Source organism: Carlito syrichta, unplaced genomic scaffold, assembly GCF_000164805.1.
Source record: "Carlito syrichta isolate Samal-C Ts95f unplaced genomic scaffold, Tarsius_syrichta-2.0.1 Scaffold304280, whole genome shotgun sequence".
Taxonomy (NCBI): Eukaryota; Metazoa; Chordata; class Mammalia; order Primates; family Tarsiidae; genus Carlito; species Carlito syrichta.
In genome coordinates, this window is record NW_007248376.1 from 110,967 (window position 1) to 137,228 (window position 26,262).

The 26,262-nt window shown below is 39.4% G+C and overlaps 1 protein-coding gene across 3 annotated transcripts in view; it reads left to right on the forward strand.

Annotated features, from left to right (window-relative positions):
* The window catches only part of PCBD2 (pterin-4 alpha-carbinolamine dehydratase 2), a 52,396-nt gene extending 26,496 nt beyond the window's left edge, over nt 1-25,900 (forward strand). For 2 of the 3 annotated variants that reach the window (XM_008059595.1, XM_008059597.1), the window contains 2 exons: nt 23,499-23,579; nt 25,599-25,900. In XM_008059595.1, coding sequence (XP_008057786.1) covers nt 23,499-23,579; nt 25,599-25,694 — 177 coding nt within the window. In that variant the 3' untranslated portion in view covers nt 25,695-25,900. Of the gene's footprint in view, nt 1-16,654; nt 16,675-23,498; nt 23,580-25,598 lie in introns of those variants that run through there. The other variant, XM_008059596.2, reaches the window with a different exon arrangement.
* Nucleotides 25,901-26,262: the final 362 nt, after the last annotated feature.

Genomic DNA, 26,262 nt, shown 5'->3' on the forward strand with positions numbered 1-26,262 from the left:
ATGAAGTAGGCGCTAGCTGCACATTTAAAATCCAAAGGCTTTACATAAATGTGATAATATAAGTATTGACTATATTGATATATTCTTCATTTTCATTATTGTCAGATTTGTGAGCAGACTTTCCTTGAACCTATTATCATATTTGTTTTTACTCTTTTAAAGAAATCATGTTTAGAATATGCCTGGCCATATTTAATGTTTTAAAGGAAATACATTTAAAGAAAATACTGAGTAGTATTACATTTTGAAAGAAAGCCCCAGCCTGCACCCTTCCAAAAATAGGCATTCCTAAGCTTCTTTTACTTGTCATTTTTCAGTTGTGTACCCTCTTAGAAAGGGGTACACAAACCTAATATGGCCAGGCAGAATTTGAACTTTGTGACAAACTTATGTTAATGTGGTCATTTTCTTATTTTCAGTTTTGGTTGATTTCCTTTTTTTTGAGATTCTGAAATTTCTAGAAGTTTGTGTTCATAACCTGCTAAAGCCCATGTGATGTGTATGGGGCATCAATGTGGGTGGAACCTTCATCATTTTTATAGGGTGCTTTTCGGGAAATCTGAAGTAGGAGAAATAATGGTGCAGAATGCCCGCCTGTGCAAAAAAAACAGTGTGGTAAAATCCTGTGTCATGTTCACCGTGTGGAGAAACTCCAGGTTCCAAACCTGAAATGCGTCTCAGAAAAGCACAGCCTTCTGCCTTTAGTGAGCAGCAGCTTCATGTGAAATGTACATGAAGCTTCAAAAATGCTTTTCTGGAAAGGCCGAGACAGACATCTGTGACTTGGGGTCTGCCTCACAGTAGATGAAACTGAAAGATAAATTGGACACTTAACTACCTTAAAGTTTTACTGGAGCTTGTAAAAACACTTCTGAGGTCCCAAATAGGTCCTTTATGCCACACAGAGATCTCTAGATTCTTTCCCAAGTGCCATGAACAAAAACCAAAAACCCTTTCTTCCTAAACAATATTATTGCTGGTCCAGGGAAACTCTAGTCTGTGCTATCGGAAGAATATAGATATATATTTAATCACCAGGGAACACAGCACTTTTCTCCTTGTGCTGGTCTTCACGTGGGAGGATCCCCACCCACCACCTGCCCACCTCCTTCGGTGATGGGGAAGCTGAGACTGAGAGGGAGAAAGTAGCTATCCAGGACCATAGTTCAAGGCTGCATGTACCGTAAGCGCTGCTTCCCTCATCCTCGGTGAACTTCCTGTATCGCAGGACTGTTTGATTACTTTTCCATTACATTCTGCATGGGCCCAGAAAGATTTAAAGTTAAGGCAGAATACCACTTTTATAAATAAAAGAATTCAAATTCTAAAAATTATAAGGCCTGATTTTCTGAGCCTCAGGGATATAGGCAGATAACTGCTTCAGTCTCTGCCAGTTCTGACCCTGTTGGTCTCAGGAGGAGTGGCTCTCTGCATTGTGAATTTCTTTGAGAACCACTCTAATTTGTTTTTGACCTCATGCTCACTTGCTAGCGTCATGGTACAGCATATTTTTTTGTTTGTTTGTTTTATTTTGATCCTGGATTAGTAACTGGTCATAATTCCCAAGGATACATCTTAGAACACCAAGGTAGCAATGGCCCCCAAGTTTACAGAGTGCTTTTAAGGTAAGATTAGGCAGACCAAGAAGGTAATGGAGAATTTGACCTACCTCATCATGAAACTCTTCAGATGTCATAATTTTGAAAACTTAAGATATGAGTCACTTCAGAGCAGCTGTACTCTCTAAGTACAAGACTGAAAATGTATGGAGTTCTTTTGCATCCTGACTCCTCGGCCTTCTTACAGACCCTTGGCAAGTGGCCCTCTTCTGGACAATTGTGGGAGCTGAGTGTGGAGGTTAGTTGGTATGTCCAGACACACATGTCGCTGGAAGAATTATTTTGAGCATCAGAACTTGGTTTCCTTAGAAGTCTGCTTTGAGAATGTCTCCACAGGACAAACTGCCTGCACCTTGGAGGATTTGATGACAGTGTCCTTGCCGTTTCAAGTTTGGTGGGTAGATTATTTGTTCTACGAGGTTAATTGTCAGTGTTTTGGCAATCAGACTATTAATACCTAAATTAATTGAATGCTTTAGTAGGTTCTCAGCAAAAGAGGATTTTATCATATTATCTAATGTTTTCACTGGGTTTTGAAAAAAAGGATTAAAAAAAAAGACTTCTCATTTATTTCACAAATCCTCAAGTTTACAATTGCTCTTCTAATTTCTTCCCTAAAACTTTGCAGTGGATATAGGTAGAGAGTTAAAAGAATCTTTATGTTCAGAAGGCCTGGCTTTAAAAGATATATTTGGTATACATGTCTCTCTTACATGATTGAGCCATAGACACAAAACATTTTCTAAAAGGGACAGTTACTTGCTCTGTGCGAGATTGTGCAGCTTGTAAAAATAAGTAAAGAAAACCATGGTGCCACATGGAAAGTGAATAGGATGTTTTAATGTTATAAAGTGGTTCAGGATACATAGTTAAATGACTATTATAACAATTGAGAGAAAGAGGGCACAGGGAAAAAAAACCCAAATAGAAAATAATTTTTCCCTCTTTTACTAGAGTCTTCTATAATGCTTTAGTTTTCTCTTGTAATTAAATTTTTAAAGTAAAATTTGGCTGGGCACGGTGGCTCACGCCTATAATCCCAGCACTCTGGAAGGCCAAGGTGACAGGATTGCCTGAGCCCATGAGTTTTAGACCAGCCTGAGCAACTTGGCGAGACCACATCTCTACAATAAATAAAAAAATTAGCTGGGTGTGGTGGCGCATGCCTGTAGTCCCAGCTACTTGGAAGGCTGAAGTGGAAGGATCACTTGAGCCCAACAGGTCAAGGTTGCAGTGGCTGTGAGCATGCCACTGCACTCCAGCCTGGGCGACAGAGGGAGACTCTCAATAAATAAATAAATAAATAAATAAATAAAAATTACAGGAAACTTATGTGTGCTATAATTTGCTTTTAGGCAAAAGAGAAACATGAGAAAAGTATAATCTGACATCAGGGGTTTGTACACGGAGGCTTTGGAGTAGGACATACGGCCCTTGAGTTTGAATCCCAGCCTCCCTTGTTATGATGTGTGTACTCTGGGCAAATGACTTCACCTCTAGAGAGCCTCAGTTCTTTCCTCTGTAGAAAAAGGAATGATAAACCTGTTCACGGGGTTGCAGTGAGTGCCTGATCTGGAGTAGTTATTTTATGAGTGCTCATTGAATTGTCCCTTCTCTTCTTTGTCCCTAGAACTGAACAATGACAATCAGTGGTCAGAGTAATAGCCCCGAGACGTACTAAGACTCATAATCAGCAGGAATCAGTTATATTCAGAAGGCGCCACTTGATCAGAAAAGACTCTACCCAGGCTTTTCCATGTAAATGACGAACATAAAAAGTAGTTTATGGTCAAAACTTTAATAATCAGAGACATCCTGTTCCTTGTACATACTAAATTATACTATTATTATCCAGTTTCTAAAAATATTGAGCATTGCTATGTATGTCAGGGCAATGTGCCATGTGATTGGTACCAAATACTTCCTCTTACCTAGGTGGGAAATGGTCCCACCACACCGTGTACCTTGCTCAAGGTTTGAGTCTCAAGTCCAGATTTTGGATTCCTGGTCTAATGTCCTTTCCATTATATTGTGCTGCTTCTGATATAGTAGGGGTTTTTTTTGTTGTTGTTTTGTTTTTGAGTTGGAGTGAGACCACTCTGTCACCCAGACTGGAGTGCAGTGGCCGCTCCCGGCCACTGCAGCCTCGACCTGCTGGGTTCCAGCGATCCTTCCGCCTCAGCCTTCCAAGTAGCTGGAACTACAGGTGTGCGCCACCACATCCGGCTAATTTTTTGGTTTATTGTAGAGATGAGGCCTCACCAAGTTACCCAGGCAGGTCTCGGGCTCAGGCAATCCCCTCACTTGGGCCTCCCAAAGTGCTGGGATTACAGACTGAGCCACCGAGCCCGGCCTAGTAGGTGTATTTTTAAAATGTCCTATTCCTCTGCAAATCAAATATGTAAATAAATGAACTATTAAGCTGTTTATTTCCCTATTGATGGATTCCATTTCCCTACTGATGAATTCTTTCTGATTTTTTTAATTACTGTCAGTTCTGTAAAAAGCATCTTTTTGTCTCCTTGTGTATAGGCATTAAGTATTTCCATAGGGTATAAATCTAGAAATAGAATTGCTGAGATAATCTCTGGTATCTAGATTAATAAAAATGAAAATTCAGGATTGTGAGAAAGTCAGAGCTTGGTGACAGTCACATTGTACCCAGGGACAGACTCTTTGTCATCAGAAAATCCCTTTCCATTCATGAGGCCATGGTAACCAATGGTGACCTAAGCCCTTGTGACTTCAGAGCAATGTGAGCTGACTTTGAAAATTGGAAAAGTATACATAAGGTCCAAAGATCATTTAAACATGAATTAGGCATTGGGGGCTCAGTCTACATTATGAGTGCTTTAGGACCAAAAAAGACTCACTTTTAATAAAAATTTGCTGTTAGCACTATTAACAGTGAAGAAACCCACCTTTTTTTTAAAATTTGGAGTCTCACTCTGTTGCTCAGACTAGAGTGCAGTGGCATGATTATGGCTACTGCATCCTTTACATACTGGGCTCAGGTGATCTTTCTGCCTCAGCCTCCCAAGTAGTTGGGACTACAGGTGTGGGCTGCCACTCCTGGGTTAATTTTTGACTTTTTGTAGCAATGTGGTCTCGCTATGTTGCCTAGACTGGTCTTGAACTCCTGGCCTCAAGCAGTCCTCCCACCTTGGCCTCCCAAAGTGCTGGAATTACAGGCACGAACCACTGTACCCGGCTGAGACCCACTTTTAATGAAAATTCACTATTGATAATACTGTCACCAGTACTGCAGATTTGTAATCTAGTACCTTATATTTTTACAAATGTGCATGTTGTCAAATTTAAACCCCAGTTACTGTCTATCGCCTGAAAAGAATACCCCAAAATTATATTTTCCCTTTAATTTCCTGAATCAAAAAGCTCTAGATTGTGACAGAAATGTCACAACATGCATTCTCTATTACTGTACAGATAGACGTGAGAGACTGAAAAACTGTGCTGGCTTAGCTTCTGCGTGTTCTGGGACTGGGAGAACTGGGTGAGGACACTGCAGTGTGGCCCTGCAGTGGAGCTGGGCGTGGGAGCAGGCTCCTGGTGTCCCTAGTCCTGTCTCATCCACTTGTGTTCAATCACCTCATCACTTTCAGTGGAGGGACCCTATTTTACACTGGTCTTGATGGGCAGAGTTAATTATATAAATTTGCCTGGGTAAGCACATTGATAAACTTGTAACAAAGTGTATCGGACCATTGCTTTGGCAGGGCCCACCAGAACAGCTTGTGAAGCAGAGCCACTTCCAATGGAGCATGAAAAGCTTTGAAAATTTTCAGTAACAGCAGAAAGCAATATTTGAAACCACCCTTAAACAATTGTTTTCCTCTTCCCCAACCAAGTTTATAAAAATTTGGTCAGACAGGCGTTTTGTTTTGATTTAAAATATTTGCAGTGAATTGTTATCTGCCGAATGCACATGTGTTCCTACACTTTTTCTTTCACGATTGAAACTTTAAACCCTTCCCTTAAGTTCCCTAAAAACCTCCTGTGCCTAATAAGGTTTTTCATATGTGAGGGTAGAGGGATTTGGACCCTGAAGAAACCTCACAGTTTGAAGTCTGCCTATGTAGTTGTACACCAGAAATGAACATGGTCAGGGCTCTTTTGGACTTTGTCTTTTTCTTCTATCAAGATCCCTCACCCCCAAAAATGTTGGTTATTATGGGCATTTCAGTTTGGTTAATCAGATCACGAGTGCCTGTGAGCATGGCAAGAGATATGATTGAAGCATTTATAAAAATTTGGCTCACAGCAAACCCCATAATTTGTTTAAAGAATTACCTCTTCAGTGATGTTTAAAAAATAACAACAAAAACCAACAACCAAAAGACCGTGGTTTATAACACCACACCTGGTCCAGATTGTACTGGATGAATCCATATTTGCTTCGCTGTAAATGATTTTGAGGGTGGAATTCTTGGATTGTTTTCTGTCTTGTAAACCCTTGACATTGTACTGGTACCTGTGTGCTCACAAACCTCCTGACATGGGAAAGACTGGCTCAGCCTCCCACTGCAGTGCAGGTTGGCTGCATTTATTTTGCATGTTCCTAGAATGAGGAAATGATATGACAATAAACAGAAATGCCTTTGCTGAAGAGAGAAGGGAAGCTGGCGTTTATCTGGTCAGGTGGTTTAGATTAGCTGTGATGCGGCTCTGTATTATGTTACTTTAAATCATTGTGTCCCAACAGGACATAAATTATGAAGATTGTTACAGTATGTTTCATCCTATGTAAGATCAACAAATTGGAATAATTTTTTTATAGGAAAATCACAGTGCTTTTGGCAAGGCTATTGAAGCCTTTAATTTGACTTGAGTATTTCTCAAATATTATTGCCTAATATATAAAGTATGATTTGCATATGGTATGAAATAATAAGCTTTTCAAAACAAAAGGGAAGAATTTCTCTATAGCAGTTGCATCAAATGGCAGAGCATTCGAACTCTGTCAGTGTGCTTTTTTTGCCTCGATTCTTTGGAGTCACTGGTACGCCTTTCCTCTGAAGAGATTGTAAACAGGTAGTGCAGTCTTGGTGCAGAGACCTGCTGTGTGCCGCCTGCCCATCTTCCTCACCTGCACAGAGAAGGTGACCACTCTGTGGTGGAACAGAATGGGAGCCTGCTCTGAGGAGGGGAAAACATTCTTGTTTACATATGTTCAGGAAGACAAACCATTTTTTTCTTTCAGGATACTGTGAAGTATTAAAAAAAAAAAAAAAAGCCAAAACTCCCCCCAAAACCTACTATATCAATAACTGAAATTAAGATAATTTAGATAGGAAGTCAGAAAAAAAAGACTTAAACATTTATCCTTTTAGATGTTTCTTTTCTTCATTACCGGTTTTTGTTATTAGCATTATTTGTGAATTTTGGACACACTTAAACATTTTTATTTGTATTCAGGATGCACTTAGTTTATTTGATCATACAGAAAAAATCTTCTAGATTTAAAAAAAATTGCACAAAGTTACTTTGTGTATGATTCAAGCAAATTGTAACCTTTTCAGTATCCCATAATAATAGCACATTTTCTGTGTAAAGCACTTTGTGCATTTTTATATGTTCTCTTCACACCTACCAGTGACGTTAAGAAGTAGTGCAGCCTCAGATTTGCAGACTAGTAGAGGCGAGAGAGAGTTGGGGTTTGCTCAAGGCCACAGAATAAGACATAGGCAGGATTAGACTTTTTCAGAATATCATGATCCCACCTACCAGACCTTGTCTTTGATACCAAAAACAGGATCATTGCTAAGCTTACTACACTCTTTATATGGATGTATTACAATTATTTAGTAATATTGCTTAAAACACAAAACCAAAAAAGTTCCTACTTTCAATCTATAAGTGCAGGAATTTTTCTCTCTTTAAGCCTCATCGTAACAGGTTGAGGATAAATTCTGAGTATATTTGTGGTTTGCTTCAGCTCAGTGTCTGAAGACTGACAGGTTCAGGAACCTTTCCAAGTTCGCAACCCGTGTGTGCACTTTGAAACAAATAAATTCAGACAACTTACGCGATGGTCTCTTTCCTGGGCTGCTGCTTGCTTGGCCTGGTTTTCTGAAACGTGGGTCTGGCAGACTTTTTTCTTGCTGTGACGCATTGCTGCTGTCTGTCATTGGAGGTCCTCTGTGGAGTTTTTAGCATATCCATTCGGGCTCCGATATTTGGGTGATACATTTTTTCTTACAGAAAACATTGGCAAATGTTGCAGAAACTGTGCTTAAGAACTCTTAAAAGGGAAATTGATTCCCAGTGTAAAAAATAAGCAAAAGAAAGGATAAATATGAATCCATTGATGTTGTGCAGACCACTTTATACCATCAGATATTTTGTAGTGAAGTGGGGTGGTGCTCTATTTTACAAAATGTGTACTGCTTGTGGAAAATTTATTTACTATACTATTAAGCCATTAAGTGTTAAAATCTTTTTGGAGTTCCTGCTGCTTTGCTGCAGATAATGGGGGAGTGGGTGTTCTTTTTGCTTGAGACCTTGTTTCCTTCCTCCACCCTTTTGGTTATTGTTACAGCATCTTGACTTTCAGTTTAACATGCTCCAATTTGAGCAGAAGCCTTTTTACCTTCTCTCTCCCCTTAAAAGTAGATGCGTAGAGATTCTTTTTATTCCAATAATAGGGAGGACTGTTTCATATCAGACATAAACTGAAATCATGTAGTGTTAATAGTAGTTGCCAACCGGGCTTGGTGGCTCAGTTTGTAATCCCGCGCTTTGGGAGGCTGAGGTGAGTGGATTGCCTGAGTCCGCGGGTTCGAGACCCACCTAGGCAACTTGGCAAGACCTCATCTCTACAATAAATCAAAAAATTAGCTGAGCGTGGTAGTGCGCGCCTGTAGTTCCCGCTACTTGAAAGGCTGAGGCGGAGGGATTGCTGGAGCCCGGTAGGTCGAGGCTGCGGTGGCCGGGAGCGGCTACTGCACTCTAGTCTGGGCGACAGAGTGAGACTCCAACTCAAAAAAAAAAAAAATAGTAGTTGCCGATCTTGAAAGGAGCCAGTTGATATAAATAAGAAAAGCTAGGAAGTAGACTCTGCCATCTTGCATATTATTCAACTTTATTTTTAAAAAATGTGTTTGGCCTGGTACTCTGTGTATCTTAGTGGTTTGGAAGCACGAAGTTAAAGCTTAGGGATATTTTTCTATGTGAAGCTGAATTTTTATAAATTTTGTAATAATGAAATTATCAAGGAGCTTAAATTCAGTTCTTAAAAGGATTGCTGGTCAGGCTCAGTGGTTCAGCCTGTAAACCCAGCATTTTGGAAGATCGAGGCGAGTGGATTGCCTGAGCCCATGGGTTCAAGACCCACCTGGGCAACTTGGCAAGACCTCATCTCTACAATAAATCAAAAATTAGCCGAGCATGGTAGCGCATGCCTGTAGTTCTGGCTACTTGGAAGGCTGAGGCAGAAGGATCGCCGGAGCCCAGCAGGTGGAGGCTGCGGTAGCCAGGAGTGTGCCACTGCACTCCAGTCTGGGCGACAGAGTGAGACTCCAACTCAAAAAAAAATAACAAGATTGCTGAAACAAAACAAGCAAAAAACTTTGGGAGTCTCTGCAGTACCTGTCACCTCATAAGATTCTGCGAGCTAACAGTTATAGTTTATCAGCAGATTAGGGATGAAACTCTCCAATGCGACTTTTCTGAGACAGCTGAGTGGCAGTAATGGACTGCAGTTCAAGGTGTCAGAAGTTATGATGACACTAGGGAATTCTGGTGTGTGGCTTCTCTGGGGTGGTTTTGAAACCAGTGCTTCAGTCTGCTTTAGGAACAAGAGTAGATAGAAAACCAGTGAAATGTGCTGATGAAGATACAGGGAAATAATGGAAACTTAGGTACAGAGGAATTTCGAAGTGAATAGTGTCTTTTCAGGAAAAAGATACTTCAACTTGTGATCATCTTGGCCAGAATGTCTTTTTGGCATACATCAGTGATGTGAAATCTATCCAGTGAGAAAACTCTTGCCAAAAGTGGAACAGAAATTAAGGGCCCTTAGGTAAAATTGTGTGTAGAGGTGTTTATGTTAGTATAAACTCTGCCGCCTGAAGAAGAGTGGATCTATAGTGGCAGACTCCTATCAAAGAGGAGTTTTCCTAGCCTGAGAATTCAGCAGAAATTTCCTAAGGTATTGATAAATCCTAATTCTGCAGAGGAAAACTGTTTAGCACCTTGCTTTTTCACTTAACAGAATATATTAAAGATGGTGTCGTGTCATTAGCTAAAGGGCCATCTTATCTTTTCAATTGGCTATTTAGGATATTATGGAAATTCCAAAAATGATGACTTAGTCTTTTTTTTTTCAAGGCTTTAAAACGTTATGGTCTGTGAACATAGCTTTTGGAGAAAATGTTTAGAAGGGAGAATGTTATTGCACAGGTGGTAAACACTAGCTAAGGGGCCTCATTCTGCCCGGGGCATGGCAGAGCAGGCTGCTCTTTCATTGTGGACATTGTCTCCAGTGCCTGGTGAAGCCAGTTTTAATTTCATAGTTGGATATTCTTGGCCTGAGTTATTGGAAATGTTGAGCTCTTCAGATCAAGTAGAGGGCAGGTAGACGAGTTGCCCCGGAGTGCTGGGGTTGTGTCTGCCCCTGGACACAACAAACTGCCCGGGGAATAGTCCTCAGGCAAGTTCTTTAGCCCCACTTCCTCAGGGAGACATGAGTCACCTGCTTGGCTAGGATGCTTGCTGACAAATTGCCAGTTCCACAAGGAAATCTTCCTGTGCCGACACCCACTTAGAGAAACAGTTCTAAAGATGTTTCTGGTTTTCTCAGCCTTGTAAAGGTGAATTTCTTTGGCCTTCAAATTGGTCTTCTGCTGGGTTTGGAAAGGAATTCTTCCTTTCCAGGCCACAAACACTATAATGTTAAAGTGTTGTTGATGATGATAATAATCACTAGCATTAACTGAGTACTTAATAGAGTGCCAGCCATACTGTAAAGTATGTTAGATGAATTAGCTCCTTTTTACATATGGGGAAACCAAAATTCACTTTAAAGGTTAGGTAATTTTTCTGAGGTCACACAGTTAGTGAATAGCAACACTAGGAACTGAACCCAGTTGAGCACTGTGTTCAAAATATGACTGACAGCCCAGAGGAAAAAAGCGTAGATCACGTACATCTTTGGTTGGATCTGTTCCTCACAATTCTAGTGAAGAATATTTTTGTGTTGCCTCCAAATTAAGATCTTACATTTCCTTTTCTGTGGCTAGAACAGTTAACAGTGTTTTCCACGTGAAAGTCATGGTGAGACATGTAATCAAGTTCTGGGGCAAAGAACACCTTTCCTCGGTGCACCAAGCAATGTTTATGGGATTGATAAATCACCAACACCAAGGGAAGGTCCTGTCCTGTGACATGTGCGTGCTTGGCAATGATCTTGCCTTGCGTTTTGCTTAATAATTTTCATTATTTTTAATTAAAGTTGAAGAAGTGCAGACTCTAGCTGAAATTAAGGTAGGTTGTGTTGCCGGAATCTGGTAATTACTTTAATTGATCACAAGATAGTTTCCTTGATCACCAATTAGAGTAAATTGCCGATCATGTTTCAAGACGTGAAGAAATGCCCAAACTGATTTATGTAATAGTGTTTTCATTTCTAATCAGACATAAATATCATTTCCTTCTATAGCAATTGTGTTTTATAAAAGAAGGGTTATAGGCCTACAAACATAAAGGTGATTCATAAACAATAGAGTTCTTAATTCATTGAATTAGTAGAGGAAGTATTTAGAGGCTTAATGGAGATTGTACTGGGAAAATTACTTTGGAGTAACTGGTGCTCATTTTCTTAGTTGGAGATATGTTCTTTTTTAGTGCATAATTAAAACAGTCTATAATCAAACTATAAAAGGCAACTGATTTAAATAATGTATATCAAAGAGAATTGCTCTGAGTAATGAAAGATTCGTATTGTAAATATGTGCTAGAAGTCTTAGAACTTTAATAAATCATGCATGTCATTTGGACTGAAGCTGCATTTTAAGTTCAGGATACTGTGAAACATTTCACAGATTGATACAGGATTTTTGTCTTGGTTTTGTGCATCTGATAGTCTTTCATAGTTTCATGGAATAAAATAAAACAAAAGGAATTTTAAGAAAAATTAAAGTTCCCAAAGAAGACTTGATTTGGGGTTCATGGAAAAATCTTTAATTGCTGATGGTTTGGAGATTTCCAAATGACAAACTTCATTGGTCCAATTTACTGTGATTGTAATGCTTACATTCCTTAAAATGGCAAAGTGACTTAAAAAGTCATACTTCATCATGCATTCATTGACTTGTTCATAAAATGTTTGTAATTTGCAATAGAGGAAAGACTGAAACTATTATCAGCCATTATATGTTATTTGTTGGCCATATGTTTGTTTGAAATGGCCGTGGCTCAACAGAACATGGCTCATAGACAAACTATGCTGTAAATTGGCACTAAAAACCCATCTAAACAGGTAGGCATATGTTAAGAAGTTAATGTAAGCCAAAATATTTTAATACAAACCAGGTTACATACGTTTGAAGGATCCCAGCTCCCTTTACAGTGGGAACTTCATTTGCATGGCTTGTTCATTTTTTCGCAAACTGATTTTTAAAAATAGATCAGGTATACGTGTGGTTTAAATTCAAAAGGTACCAAAGAGTATAGCAAGTCCCTTCCTGCTCCTGATTCCCAGTCACCCCGTTCCCACTTTCCATTTTCCCTCATCATTCATCATTACCCCCATCTTTCTTGTGTATCATTCTCAAGACATTAATGCATAGACAAGTATATGCTTTCTTTTCTTTCCTTTTTCTACAACCAATGGACTATTTTATGCATCTCTTTTTCTTTCAGCAATATATCTTGGAGGTACTTCCATGTCAGAAGATAGTTTCCTCATTCTGCTTAATGGCTGCGTGTAGTATTCCAGTGTATATCAGTGTACCTTAACTATGTAATCAAGTTCCTATTGAGGGACATTTGTTTCAAATCTGTAGCTATTTACAAGCAGTGCTGCAGTGACCATTCTTGTAATTTTTGAGTTTGTCTGTAGGACAGATTTCTAGGATTGGAATTGTTTGGTCTAAAGATGTGGGTATTTTGACAGATACTGTCATTTTGCCTCCCATGGTGATTATATCAATTTATATTTGCCAGCAGTGTATGAGAGTGCCTTCTCATCTATATCTTTACCAACAGATCAAATTTTTTGATCTTTGCCAAACTAATAGGTTTAGCTTAATTTTTTTTCTTTTTTTTTGGGGGGGGGTTGTTGGAGTCTCATTCCATTGCCAGCTTAGTTTTAATTTATATTTATTGTGAATGAGATTGAGCAGTTTTTATCCTTTAGAACCATTTGAATTTCTTTTCTGCTACCTGTCTCATGAGCATTAAAAAAATATTGAGTGGTTGGTCTCTTTCTCATGGATATGTAGGAGCCCTTTATATGCTAAGGAAATGTATACTGCAAATGCAGTTTATTGGTTGTCTTTTTGTTTTGTTTGTTGGTTTTTATTACCACACAAAAAAATTAATTATGGTAAGATTTATCTAATTTTCAGTAGTGGTTTACAGAATTCTGCAAATGGAATTTATACATTTCTTGTTAAGTTTACTCCTAGGTCATTTTTGGTACCACTTAAAATGGAATCTTTTCTTCTAGTATATTTTCTAATCAACTGTTGTTTAAGAGGGTTATTGACTCTTTTTCTTATCCTTAACTTTAGTGGGAATTCTTTAGTGCTTCTATGTCAAGAATGATGTTAACTGAGAATATATTGTATTATAGGAAGGAAGATCCCATCTATTCCTGTCTTATTAAGAGTTTTAATAAATAATAGATACTGAATTTATAAAACTTGTTCAGAATTTATGGAAATCATTATATGATTTTTCTCTTGCTTTATTAATATGGTAAATTATATAAATTCAAGTAGAATTTTGTTCTTTCCGTGTGTTGCTAGGTTTTGTTTAAGATTTCAATTAATATGGGATACAGTTTATTTATATATGCTGTCTTTGTGGGATCTTGGAGATAATGCTATGATGGATTATGAAAATAATTTGGAAATGTCTCTTCTTTTTCTATGCTCTGGAATCGTTTTTAAAAATTAAATGTTTCTGCTGGGTGAGGTGACTCAAGCCTGTAATCCCAGCACTTTGGGAGGTGGAGGCGAGAGAATTGCCTGAGCTCAGGGGTTCGAGACCAGCCTGAGCAACATAGCGGGATCTCGTCTCTACAATAAATAAAAAAATTAGCCAGGAATAGTGGCACATGCCTGTGGTTCCAGCTATCTGGAAGGCTGAGGTGGAAGGTTGCCTGAGCCCAGCAGGTTGAGGCTGCGATGCCCATGAGCCAGTGTGCCACTGCACTCCAACCTGAGTGACAGAGTGAGACCCTGACTCAAAAGAAAAAAAGAAAAAAAATTAAATATTTCCTTGATCACTTCTTCCAGTATGAAATAGCTTAATTAGCATCAGAGTTAACTAGTCCTTGAAAATTTGGTAGAATTCCTTAGAATTCACAGGATCCAGAGCTGTGAAATGATCTGGATCTGTTCATTTTGGTGTCACTCTTAGACACAGCTTTATTTTATTTTATTTTATTTTATTTTATTTTATTTTATTTTTGGGGGGTTGGAGTCTCACTGTGTCGCCCAGACTGAAGTGCAGTGGCTGCTCCTGGCCACCGCAGCCTCGACCTGCTGGGCTCCGGCGATCCTTCCGCCTCAGCCTTCCAAGAAGCTGGAACTACAGGCGCGCGCTACCACGCCCGGCTAACTTTTGATTTATTGTAGAGATGAGGTCTCCCCAAGTTGCCCAGGCAGGTCGACACAGTTTTACAGTTATTTAATTGTTTAGTTTTTTTCTTCTTCTGGGATGTTTTGATAATTTTTATTTCTCAGAAAACAATTTTACCTGTGTTCTAAAATTTATTTGTATAAACCTTGCATATGTCTAAATATTTTTTGATGTGTTTTAAAATTTTCCTTGTGACTGTAGTTCCCATTTTTATTTCTTGTTTTGTTTATCTGTGCCTTCTCTCCATATCTTCTTGCTTGTTTAAGGCGAAGGAACTAGTTTCCTAGCATTTATTTTTTTCCAGATACCAGCTTTTGTGTCTATAACTTCTGTTGTTTTCTCTTTATTAATTCATTTGTATTTACTTTTCTCTTTATATTCCTTTCTGCTCTAAGTTTGTGTTGTTTATTACTTATTTACTTTCCTGAGTTGGATGCTTATTTTTATTCTTGCAATTTTATTAATTTAAGATAATTTAAATATTTAAAGATCATTACTGATTATTACTTTAGCTATATCCTAGATTAATGCTTGCCTTATAATTTTCTATTCAATTTCAGTTATAATTTCTTTGACCCAAAAGTTTTAAAACAAGGATTTAAAAAATTTTGAGGGCTGGTAGTTTTTTGGCTCAAGCCTGTATCCTAGCATTTTGGGAGACTAAGATGGTCCTGAGCCCGCGAGTTCGAGACCAGCCTGGGCAACATGGTGAGACCTTGTCTCTACAGTAAATTAAAAAAAAAAAAAAAAATTAGCCAGGCGTGGTAGCACACGCCTATAGTTCGACTACTTGGAAGGCTGAGGCAGAAGGATCGCTGGAGTCCAGCAGGTCAACACTGGGGTGGCCGTGAACGTGCCACTGCACTCCAACCTAGGCGACAGAGTGAGACTCCAACTCAAAAAAATTTAAAAAAAGAGACTCCAACTCAAAAAAAAAAAAGGCCTAAGTAGCCAGGTGCGTTGGCTCACGTCTGTAATCCCACATGGGAATTGCCTGAACTCAGGTGTTTGAGACCATCCTGAGCTACATGGCAGGATCTCTTCTCTACAACAGATTAAAAAAAGAAAAAAGTTGGAGTGAGATTCTCCAACTCAAAAAGAAAAACTTTTTTTTTTTGGCTAGGCACAGTGGCTCACACCTATAATCCCAACAGTTTGGGAAGCCAAGGCAGGAAGATCACTTAAGTCCAGGAGTTTGAGACCAGTCTGAGCAAAATAGCAAGACCTTGTCTCTGAAAAAAATTTTTTTTTTCAGGTAGTGCTTTTTGTTACTTTCATGTCGAAGTTTTTTTTTTCATTTTATCAGATAATGCCAGTATCATTTTTACTTTTTTGGAATTGGTTGAGACTTTCTTTTTTGGGCTAATAGATATTTAATTTCTGTGAATGTTTGATAGGTACTTTAAAAACTCTATTCTCAGTTTTTAGAATTTAAAATATAACAATTAGTTCTACCTTTTAAATTATGCATTTAACTAGTTTATATCCATACTTTTGTTTGCCTAATCTGTCATAGGTTAAGAGATGTGAAATAGGCCCAGTGTGGTGGCTAACATCTGCATTCCTAGTGCTTTGGGAAGCTTAAAGTGGGAGGTATAGTTTGAGGCCATGAGTTCAAGACCAGTTTGGGCAACATAGTGAGACCCCATCCCTACAAAAAATAAAAAAAATTAGCCGGGTGTGGTGGCATGTGCCTGTAGCCCTAGCTCGGGAGGATAGACAGGAGGATCCCTTGAGCCCAGGAGTTTGTTACAGTGAGCACGGGTGACGGAGTGAGATCCTGTCTCCAACAGAGAGAGATGTGAATTAAAGTCTCCAGCTATACATGTTTCTATTTGTCCTGTATTTCCTTTAGTTTTTGCTTCATTAATTTTGATGCCATATTACTTGTAGTATAAATATTCATAGTTCCTCAGTCTTCATTATGGATATATTTTATTTTTATTAAAAAAAAGTTTTTTTGAGTTGGAGTCTCACTCTGTTGCACAGGCTGGAGTGAAGTAGCATGCTCACAGCCACAGTAGACCTGCTGGGCTCAGGCGATCCTTCTGCCTCAACCTTCCAAGTAACTGGAACTATAGGCATGCACCGCCCTGCCCAGCTAATTTTTTTTTTTTTTTTGATTTATTGTACAGATGAGGTCTCACCAAGTTGCCCAGGCTGTCATGAATCATTTGGCTCAAGCAATCCTCTCATCTCAGCCTCCCAAAGTGCTGGGATTATAGGCGTAAGTCACCACGCCTGGCTCGTGGATATACTTTATAAATACATATTTTCCTCCTTTGTAACTTTTAATGTTTTACCTTAAATCGGCCCTTCTGATATTATTTCTTTTAAATTTTTTTTTTGCATTTGCCTATGTTCTTTTATTTTCGATGGTTGAGTTTTGCTTTGTGATCCAGTGTGAAAGTTTTCTTTTCTTTTTTTTTGATTGGTTGGACTTAGGCTCTTTACATTTATTGATTGGACAGATATGTTTGGTCTTATAAAACATGATAGAACCAAAATACTTTTTTCCCCTCTTATTTTAAATAATGATATGGAATGTGTTTTCTTTCCTTTATTTTAATTGTGTTTTTCTTTACTTATTTGGGATTGCTTCAATTTTTATTTTGGTTCTTGTGGATACTCTTATACCTATAATTTTACATAGCAGACTTAGTAATCTATTTCTTTTTTTTTTGAGTTGCGTCTTATTGTTGCTTAGGCTGGAATGCAGTGGCATAATCATGACTCACTGAAGCCTTGACCTCCTGGGCTCAGGCAATCCTTCTGTTTCAGCCTCCCAAGTAGTTGAGACAACAGGTGCATACCACCATGCCTGGCTAATATTCTGATTTTTTGTAGAGACAGGGTCTTGCTATAGATATTGTCTAGGCTGGTCTCAAACTTCTGGGCTCAAGCAGTGCTCCTGCCTTGACCTCCCAAAGGGCTGGGATGATAGATGTGAACCACCATGGCTAGCCTCCTCTTTAGTTATCCTAGCTCTATTTCTTTAGTTAGCATTTGTGGTCATTCCAAAAAGCAATATCCACATTATACTTCTACTTTCTCCTACTTTTCTTTAACTATTCGATTTTAGTTTATATTCTTTTTTAGTTGTAGTGATTATGTTGTAGACCTTTAAATATCTCTAACACTTGATCTTTCAGCTTTCAAGGGTTTTGTTTGCTTCCATCTCCCTTCCCTATTTCTTGCTTTTTTAAAAAACCCCTCTAATAACTTACAGCATTTGCATTCTGTTCTGAAACTCTAGTCCCCACAGTTGTTTTAAATGTATTCCTAGAACTGAATGAATTTATTGCTCACTGCCAGTATTATTGATATGGTTTCTCCATCTTTTAGTTATTTATAGTTCATTCTTTAAAAGTTTACTCAGGAAGAGTTAATGGGAGTTATTCCATTTCTAAAATGTCTGTTTGCTGCAATTATTTTGAACAACAGTTTAGCTGGGTGTAAAATTCTTTGTTTTCACTTTCATTTCCAAAAGTCTTTGTGGACATTGTTCCTATGACTTCTGATGTTGAATGTTGGTATATAAGTTTGAAGCCAGGAGACTCTTTTCATCCTTATAGGTGAAGTGATCTTTTTGTTTAGATGCCTAAAGAATTTTTTAATCTTCCAAGTTCACTAACTTTATTACGATGTGTAGATATGGTTGAATTCTTACAATTTACAGATTTGAATCTTATTTCTGGACATTTTTCTTAAATTATATCTCCATTTATTTTCAGTTCCATTTTGTTTCCCGTTAAGTGACAGAAATTATCTTTGTTAGATCTCCTTTATTTGTCCTATACATTTATTATTATTATTGTTTTATTAATTTTTTTTTTTTGAGTTGGAGTCTCACTCTGTCACCTAGGCTGGAGTGCAGGGGCATGCTTATGGCCACCGCAGCCTCAACCTGTTGGGCTCAGGCAATCCTTTCACCTCAGCCTTCTTTTATTTATGTATTTTTCTGAGTCAGAGTCTCACTCTGTTGCCCAGGCTGGAGGACAGTGGCACACTCCTGGCCACTGCAGCCTTGACATGCTGGGCTCAAGTGATCCTTCTGCCTTAGTCTTCCAAGTAGCCAGAACTACAGGCACAGGCCACCATGCCCTGCTAATTTTTTGATTTATTGTAGAGATGAGGTCTCGCCAAGTTGCCCAGGCTAGTCTCGAACCTGCGGACTCAGGCAGTCCACCCGCCTTGGCCTCCCAAAGTGCTGGGATTACAGGCTGAGCCACTGAGCCCGACCCACCTCAGCCTTCTAAGTAGCTGGAACTACAGGCATGTACCACCACCCAGGTACTTTTTTGATTTGTTGTAGAGACAAGGTCTTGCCAAGTTCCCCAGGCCAGTCTTGAACCCCCGGACTCAGGCAATCCTCCCTCCCAAACTGCTGGGATTACAAGTGTGAGCCACCTCACCTGGCCACATTTATTATCTTCTAATTCTTCTCAACTCTTATTGATTTCTACTTCATTTTGCCTAATTTTTTTTTTTTTGGTCGTGTCCTCTTAAGACTGTTAGTGGTTTGTTAGTGTTATCTCTTCTGCCTTGGACTGTTTCTAGCTTTCCTTGATGTAATGGTTTTCGAAAGCCTGACTCTTACTTACCTCAAGGCCTTTAGATTTCCACCTGGAATCCTGGTAAGCAAGTAGCTAAGGCTGTAAAAAGAAATCTTTGGAAGAAGGAATGGATGCTTTTCACTATCTGCTATGTCGGCTATTTTGTATATTTCTTCTTCAGTGTGTTCCAGATAATCAAAATTGCCCTTTGAAGTATTGCTTTTTTTTTTTTTTTTTGCTTTTTTCCCCCTCCTATTTACTCATCTAGATTCCTTACAGTAGTTCTTTTACTTAAGTTGAATGTGTATTGTTACAAATTTTTTTGTTTTTTTTTTTTAGTCTGGATCTCACACTTGTCATCTGGAGTGGCAGATCCTAGCACACTGCAGCCTTAATTCCTGGGCTCAGGCAATCCTTCTGCCTCAGCCTCTCAAATAGCTGGGACTACAGGTGCACCACCATTCCCAGCTATTAAAAAAAATTTTTTTTTGTAGGGATGAGGTCTCATTATGTTCCCCAGGCTAGTATCAAGCTCCTGGACTCAAGCAATCTTCCTGCCTCAATCTCCCAAAGCACTTGGATTATAAGTGTGAGCCACTGCACCCTGGCTTGTTATAGATGTTTTTACTTTGTGGATTTAAAAATAGATATTTGGGGGATTATTTGGTTCTGTTATGTGGAAGAAAGATTATGGAATTGTTTTTTTGCTTCTAGAGCAGAAGTTTTCTAGGGAGAAATAGTAGAAAATCTTGTGTAAATGGTTTATCAGGCTTTCTAGTTTTATTAAATACAAATATTATGTGACAGTTGAAGGGAAATTATGCAAAGCTGAGGAAAATGTAAGTTTGAGGGTCTTTGGATATGTCTTTATGTATTTATGTTTGTATGTATGTGTATATTTATTATTTTTATGCCTGGCTGTTTTTTGAGTTTTTGTAGATATGAGATCTTGCTATGTTGTCTAGGCTGGTCTTGAACTCCTGGGCTCAAGAGTTTCTCATGTCTTGACCTCTCAAAGTACTGGAACTGCAGGTGTAAGCCACTGCGCCCAGTTGTCCTTGATAATATATATATATATATATATATATAATTCTATTTTATTTTTGAGTTGGATTCTTACTTCATTGCCCAGGCTAGAGTGCAGTGGCACGCTCATGGCCACCACAGCCTTGACCTGCTGGGCTCAGATGATCCCTCTGCCTAGCTTTCCAAGTAGCTGGAACTACAGGCATGTGCCACCATGCCCAGCTAACTTTTTTGATTTATTGTAGAGATGAGGTCTTGTCAAGTTGCCCAGGCTGGTCTTAAACCCATGGGCTCAGGTAATTCTCTCACCTTGGCCTCCCAAAGTGCTGGAATTGTAGGTGTTAACCACTGCTCCTGGCCTCCTTGTTTATATTTTAATTGCATGTAGATAGGGTAGATGCTTTTTCTTTGATCAGTATGCCTCCTAGGCTATAGGTGTGTTCCTTTAAAGTCTTACATCTGTGAAGCAATAGATTTTGTTCCCTTGCTGATGGCATGCTGGTGGTCAGAGATCTGAGGAGCATCTCTGACTATGTTCAGGTTATCCACTTGATCTAATTGGTTCTTGGGAAATGGTAAGTGATTCTAGGCATAATTTTGGATCATTTAGATGACTTGGTTCAAAGAAATTGTGGCCACAGGACTTAAGAACTTGGGCGGCTGGGCACAAGGGCTCAAGCCTGTAATCCTAGCACTTTGGGAGGCCGAGGTGAGAGGATTGTTTTAGTCCAGGGGTTCGAGACCAGCCTTGGTAACTTGGTGAGACCTTGTCTCTACAGTATATCAAAAAATTAGCCGGTTATGGCAGCATGTGCCTGTAGTTCCGGCTACTTGGAAGGCCAAGGCAGAAGGATCACCTGAGCCTAGTAGGTTGAACTGCTAGGTGGGTGGCCGTGAGCATGCCACTACACTCCAGCCTGAGTGACAGAGTGAGACTCTGACTCAAAAAAAAAAAAAAAAAAGAACTTGGGCAGTGATGGACTGTGCCCATATGATCTCTTGCCATTAAGTTGTTTTCCCCAGTTAGTGTCTGTGGATATTTCCCACAGTTACTATCTGTTTGTTTATATGTGTGCCACAATTGGGAAAAGGAAAGAGCCATTTTTCTGGGAGACAGCAATTGGAATCTTAGGTTCTCAAGCCTGTGGAAGAGTGTTTCACCCTCATCGCATTTTTATAAGGTTTCTCTTGTGCAGTTTGGTCAGAAACAGTAGTGGTAGCAGTACATGCCATTTTTGATCTCTTATTTGTGCTAAGTGCCTTTATATACTTTATCTCATTTTTTATTAGAATGATTACATGAGTTTTAAAATTATCCCCATTTCACTGATTAAAAAAATGAGACTCAGGCTTTGTAGTATTTTACTAAATGCAAATATGTGACAGTTGAAGGGAAATATGCAAAGTTGAGGAAAATGCAAGTTTGTGGGTCTTTGGATGTGTATTTATTTGTTTATTATTTTTGTGCCTGGCTAACTTTTTGATTTTTTTGTAGAGATGAGATCTTGCTATGTTGTCTAGGCTGGTCGTGAACTGGAATTCAAGAGTTCAGTTATATGACAATTAAGTGATAGAGTCAGCATTTGAATCCAGGACGCCCTAGCTCAAAAAACTATGCTCTTAATGATTAAATTACTGTCTTAACAGTCTTGACCTTTTCTAATGCTAAAGAAGAATAAGTAGCCGGGTGCAGTGGCTCACACTGTAATCCCAGCACTTTGGGAGGTAGAAGCGAGAAGATTGCCTGAACCCAGGGGTTCGAGACCAACCCGGGAAACTTGGCGAGACCTCGTCTCTACAATAAATCAAAAAATTAGCCAGACATGGTAGGGCGCGCCTGTGGTTCCAGTTACTTGGAAGGCTGAGGCGGAAGGATCGCCTGAACCCGGCAGGTCGAGGCTGCGGTGGCCATGAGTGTGCCACTGTACCTCAGCCTGGGTGACAGTGAGACTCCGACTCAAAAAAAAAAAAAAAAGCATAGGCAGAGTAGAAATTCTCATTATACGCCATTTAATACAGGTTATCTCTGTGTTTTGAATAATTAAAACAAATTTTCATGGTTGTACACGGTGGTGCATACCTGCAGTCCCAGCTATTTTGAAGGCTAAGGCAGGAGTATCCCTTGAGCCTAGGAGATCGAGGCTGTAGTGAACTCTGATTGTACCTGTGAATAGCCACTATACTCTACTAGCCTGGGCAATGTAGTGAGACCTTGTTTCTATAGAAACAAAAAACAAAAACAAACTTTCACATCTTATTTGTCCCCTCCATTCACACACTGCTTTTCCACAGGTAATTTGTACGTGGTCAGATGGATTTTGCTTGCATTTTCTCCCTTTTCTTAATAGAGAAAACCTTTAGGCCTTAAATGTCAAAATGAAAATCTTTCAAATAAAAATGACTCTAAGATTAGGCACCATAATGAATGATACAGAATTGTTTAAAATGACATCTTCCATGTTTCTCACTCTTCACTAGGAGATGCACTCTTAGGTCATTTGGTGAACAGAAAAAAACATAGCTTAACTAATATCATATTGGTTTTTCTGACTGGGGGTTAATGAAGTTAAATATTTATTTACATGGAGGTAATAGGTACTGTCCTGTGAATTCCACTGTAACTTTGTAAGTAATATGCCATTACCTTAGAGTCTTACCAAGCATTTCTGCTTTGTGATCACAATAGAGACAGACTTTCCTATTGTTTGCAATTGTGCTCATAAAGACTGAAAACAAACAAAAAATGTTTTTTCCCCCCTCTTAGGACAAATTTGCCTAGTGCTTAACACATTATCTTTCCACCTTCCCTGTGATCCATACTTAGGCCTGAGGCTGGGTTTGCAGTCCTCAGCTCACTTCCTGGCTGTCTTAGTGTGGCAGTACAGGTGATAGCAAGAAGGCTCTGAGCAGGCAAGCCCTCTTCTGTTTCATTCAAGATGCCAATCGTGTTTTATCTGTTCCTGTCCTGCCTGGGAGGTGAAATGAACATTTCTGTCTGTGCTTTTGCTTAAGACACACTCAGGAGGCCTTTGTCCATAGTCTCATGATTGATGCCTTAGGTAGCAACCAAGTCACTAAGAACAAAAGGAACAGGGCTGCCAGAGAAATGGCTCTAAAATTTGGGACCAGGTACTGAGACTCAGGGCACTGGGTTGAAGGGAAATTATTCTTGTGCTATTTTGGAGAATCTCATCCTGAGGACAATTAAACAGTCCAGACAGGTCACTGGGTGAGACCAATTTCCTGGTTTGTTTATTTGAGCCTGATTGCTTTTCACCGTCCAGCAGTGGGTCACAGTCCTTGCTCCACCGGCATCCCAGGCCTGCAAAGAGCAATCCTTTCGTATTTGATTTCTCCAGGCTTCGCTAAGGATCTTCCCATGTCTGTCTGGTTAGATTGATCTGGTGTCTCTTTCAGGCACAGGGCGGAGGACAATGTCAGTAACGACTCTTGACTTCATCTTCTACAGGCATTTGGCTTTATGTCCCGAGTTGCCCTGCAAGCAGAGAAGATGAATCATCACCCAGAATGGTTCAATGTGTACAACAAGGTAACTCAACTGCCTTATTTTGGGATCACCTTAATTATGGAGTTTAAGAAACTTCCTTCTTCCTTGTCATCTTTTGCAGTTAAATGTCATTGTGCTTACAAAAGTGTCCCCTTATCCTTTCTCTCAGAATTCCTGTGTATTATTGAAAATTAGTAACAAATTTTCAGGTCTGCTCATAAGAACAGTGAATAAGGTTTTTATTTTTATTATTTTTATTTATTTTTTGAGTCAGAGTCTCACTGTCACCCAGGCTGGAGTGCAGTGGCATGCTCATTTTCACTGTAGCCTTGACCTGCTGGGCTCAGGTGATTCTTCCGCCTCAGCCTTCCAAGTAGCTGGAACTACAAGCATGTGCCACCATACCTGGCTTTTTTTTTTTTTTTTTTTTGAGTTGGAGTCTCACTCTGTTGCCCACACTAGAGTGCAGTGGCCGCTCCCGGCTCAACCTGCTGGGCTCCACTTGCTGGGCTCCGGCGATCCTTCCACCTCAGCCTTCCAAGTAGCTGGAACTACAGGCGCGCGCTACCACGCCTGGCTAATTTTTGTTGTTGTAGAGATGAGGTCTTGCCGAGTTGCCCAGGTGAGTCTCGAACCCACATGCTCAGGCAATTCACTCACCTCAGCCTCCCAAGGCGTGGGATTACAGGCTGAGCCACCAAGCCTGGCTTAATTTTTTTATTGATTGTAGAGATGAGGTCACGCCAAGTTACCCAGGCTGGTCTCGAACCCGTGGGCTCAGGCAATCCTGTCACCTCGTCCTCCCAAATTGCTGGAATTATAGGCATGAACCACCAAGCCCAGCCAAGCTCTTTATTTTCATGCTTGTTTTCTACTGAAGCTAATATGAAAAAGTTGAGCCAAATTAGGCTCCCGAATTAAATTTGAACATCAGCCAGGCAGACACATTTTAAAATTTAAGTCAAATTATTGAAGGAAATGGCAGCAAATGAGATAGATATGGCCTTACTTATCTCATTGAAATGAGTTTGCTCAAGAACTGTGCTTTAAAAACTATTTATTAGATTTGTATCCCCAGTGTGGACTGACCTTCTTACTTAAGACAAAGGGCAGACTAAAAAGTTTTAAGGGGACACAGCGAAAAGTATCATATCCTCCAAAAGTGAACTTGCCATTTGTAATGTCTTATCAACCAAATTTCTGTGAGGTTTTATTTTCCCTTTGGAAGTCTTCTTTGCAAATGAGAATTTCATGATACTCGTGTTGTGATTTATTGGAGTAATTCAAAGCACCTTGGTGCCAGGATAAACTTTTCTTTCCTAGTTGCATCTTTTTGGCTGAGGTGAGTGGATTGCTTGAGCCCTGCGGGTTCAAGACCCACCTGGGCAACTTGGCAAGACCTCATCTCTACAATAAATCAAAAAATTAGCCGGGTGTGGTAGCGCGTACCTGTAGTTCCAGCTACTTGGAAGGCTGAGGCGGAAGGATCGCTGGAGCCCAGCAGGTCGAGGCTGTGGTGGCTGGGAGCGGCCACTGCACTCCAGTCTGGACTCCAACTCAAAAAAACCAAAACCAAAACCAAAAAAAACCAAAAAATAATTTGGTAAGAAGCAACAGTCCACTCCTCACCCTGTCTTCCCTAATTTGGAAATGTGCTTCTTTAACATTGCTGCTAAGGTATTGCATTTGATAACTTGGTCTTTCTAGTGGCCTGAAAATAGTTGGTGTAATTAAAGTAATGGGAGTTCAAATGGAACTTCAGTTTCTCTCTCTCTCTTCAAGAAACAAAATTTGAGATCCTGGCAGCTGAATTGCCTCTACATATGAGAGGACCTTTTTATCCTGGGTGACTGCTGGACCCAGCCTGATGTAGATTGTGCCCTTGGAGTTCACTGGGTTTTGGAAATGATTTGCTTATTCATATTGTAGTATTTTGTAAATAATTTAATCCCCTCATTTCTCAAATATGAATGTTGAATGATAGATTGATTTATGAACCACCAAAGGAGAATTCTATGAATTGCAGCTCTGGGTTTTAAGAATGACTTTTCTTTTTCTTAGGTCCAGATCACTCTCACCTCACATGACTGTGGTGGACTGACCAAAAGAGATGTGAAACTGGCCAAGTTCATTGAAAAAGCAGCTGCTTCTATGTGATTTCTTCCAAAATGCGTGTAAAGTCTTATATAAATCTTAGTTGCAATGTATTTTGAAGGCAGTTTGCATGAATAAATTAAGTTATTCTTAAAGGCATCATATCCCGAGGCAGAAATAAAAGAACAAATTAAGTTGTAAATTTAGCTTACCTTTAAATACTACATTTTGTAAAATCAGTGCTTAAATACAAAATGATTTAAACTTGAGCCTGAGGTATTTTTCATTATCTCGAATCACATATACGCAATAAACCAACCTAGTTAATTATAAATATTCAACAAGAGAAATGGCATTTTTTAAAGACCAGAAATTAGGTTGGAAGAGTCCTCATACATTTTATTTATTACTCAGAAATTCAAGCAATTATGGTGTCTTTACACATGGATTGTGTTGGAAAATAATTGTAAGGTGGAAAAAAATTATGACTTCTGTGGATAATATAACAGCTCTTTTTTTTTTTGAGTTGGAGTCTCACTGTGTCACCTAGGCTGGAGTGCAGTGGCATACTCACAGCCACCACAGCCTCGACCTGCTGGGCTCAGGGCAATCCTTCTGCTTCAGCCTTCCA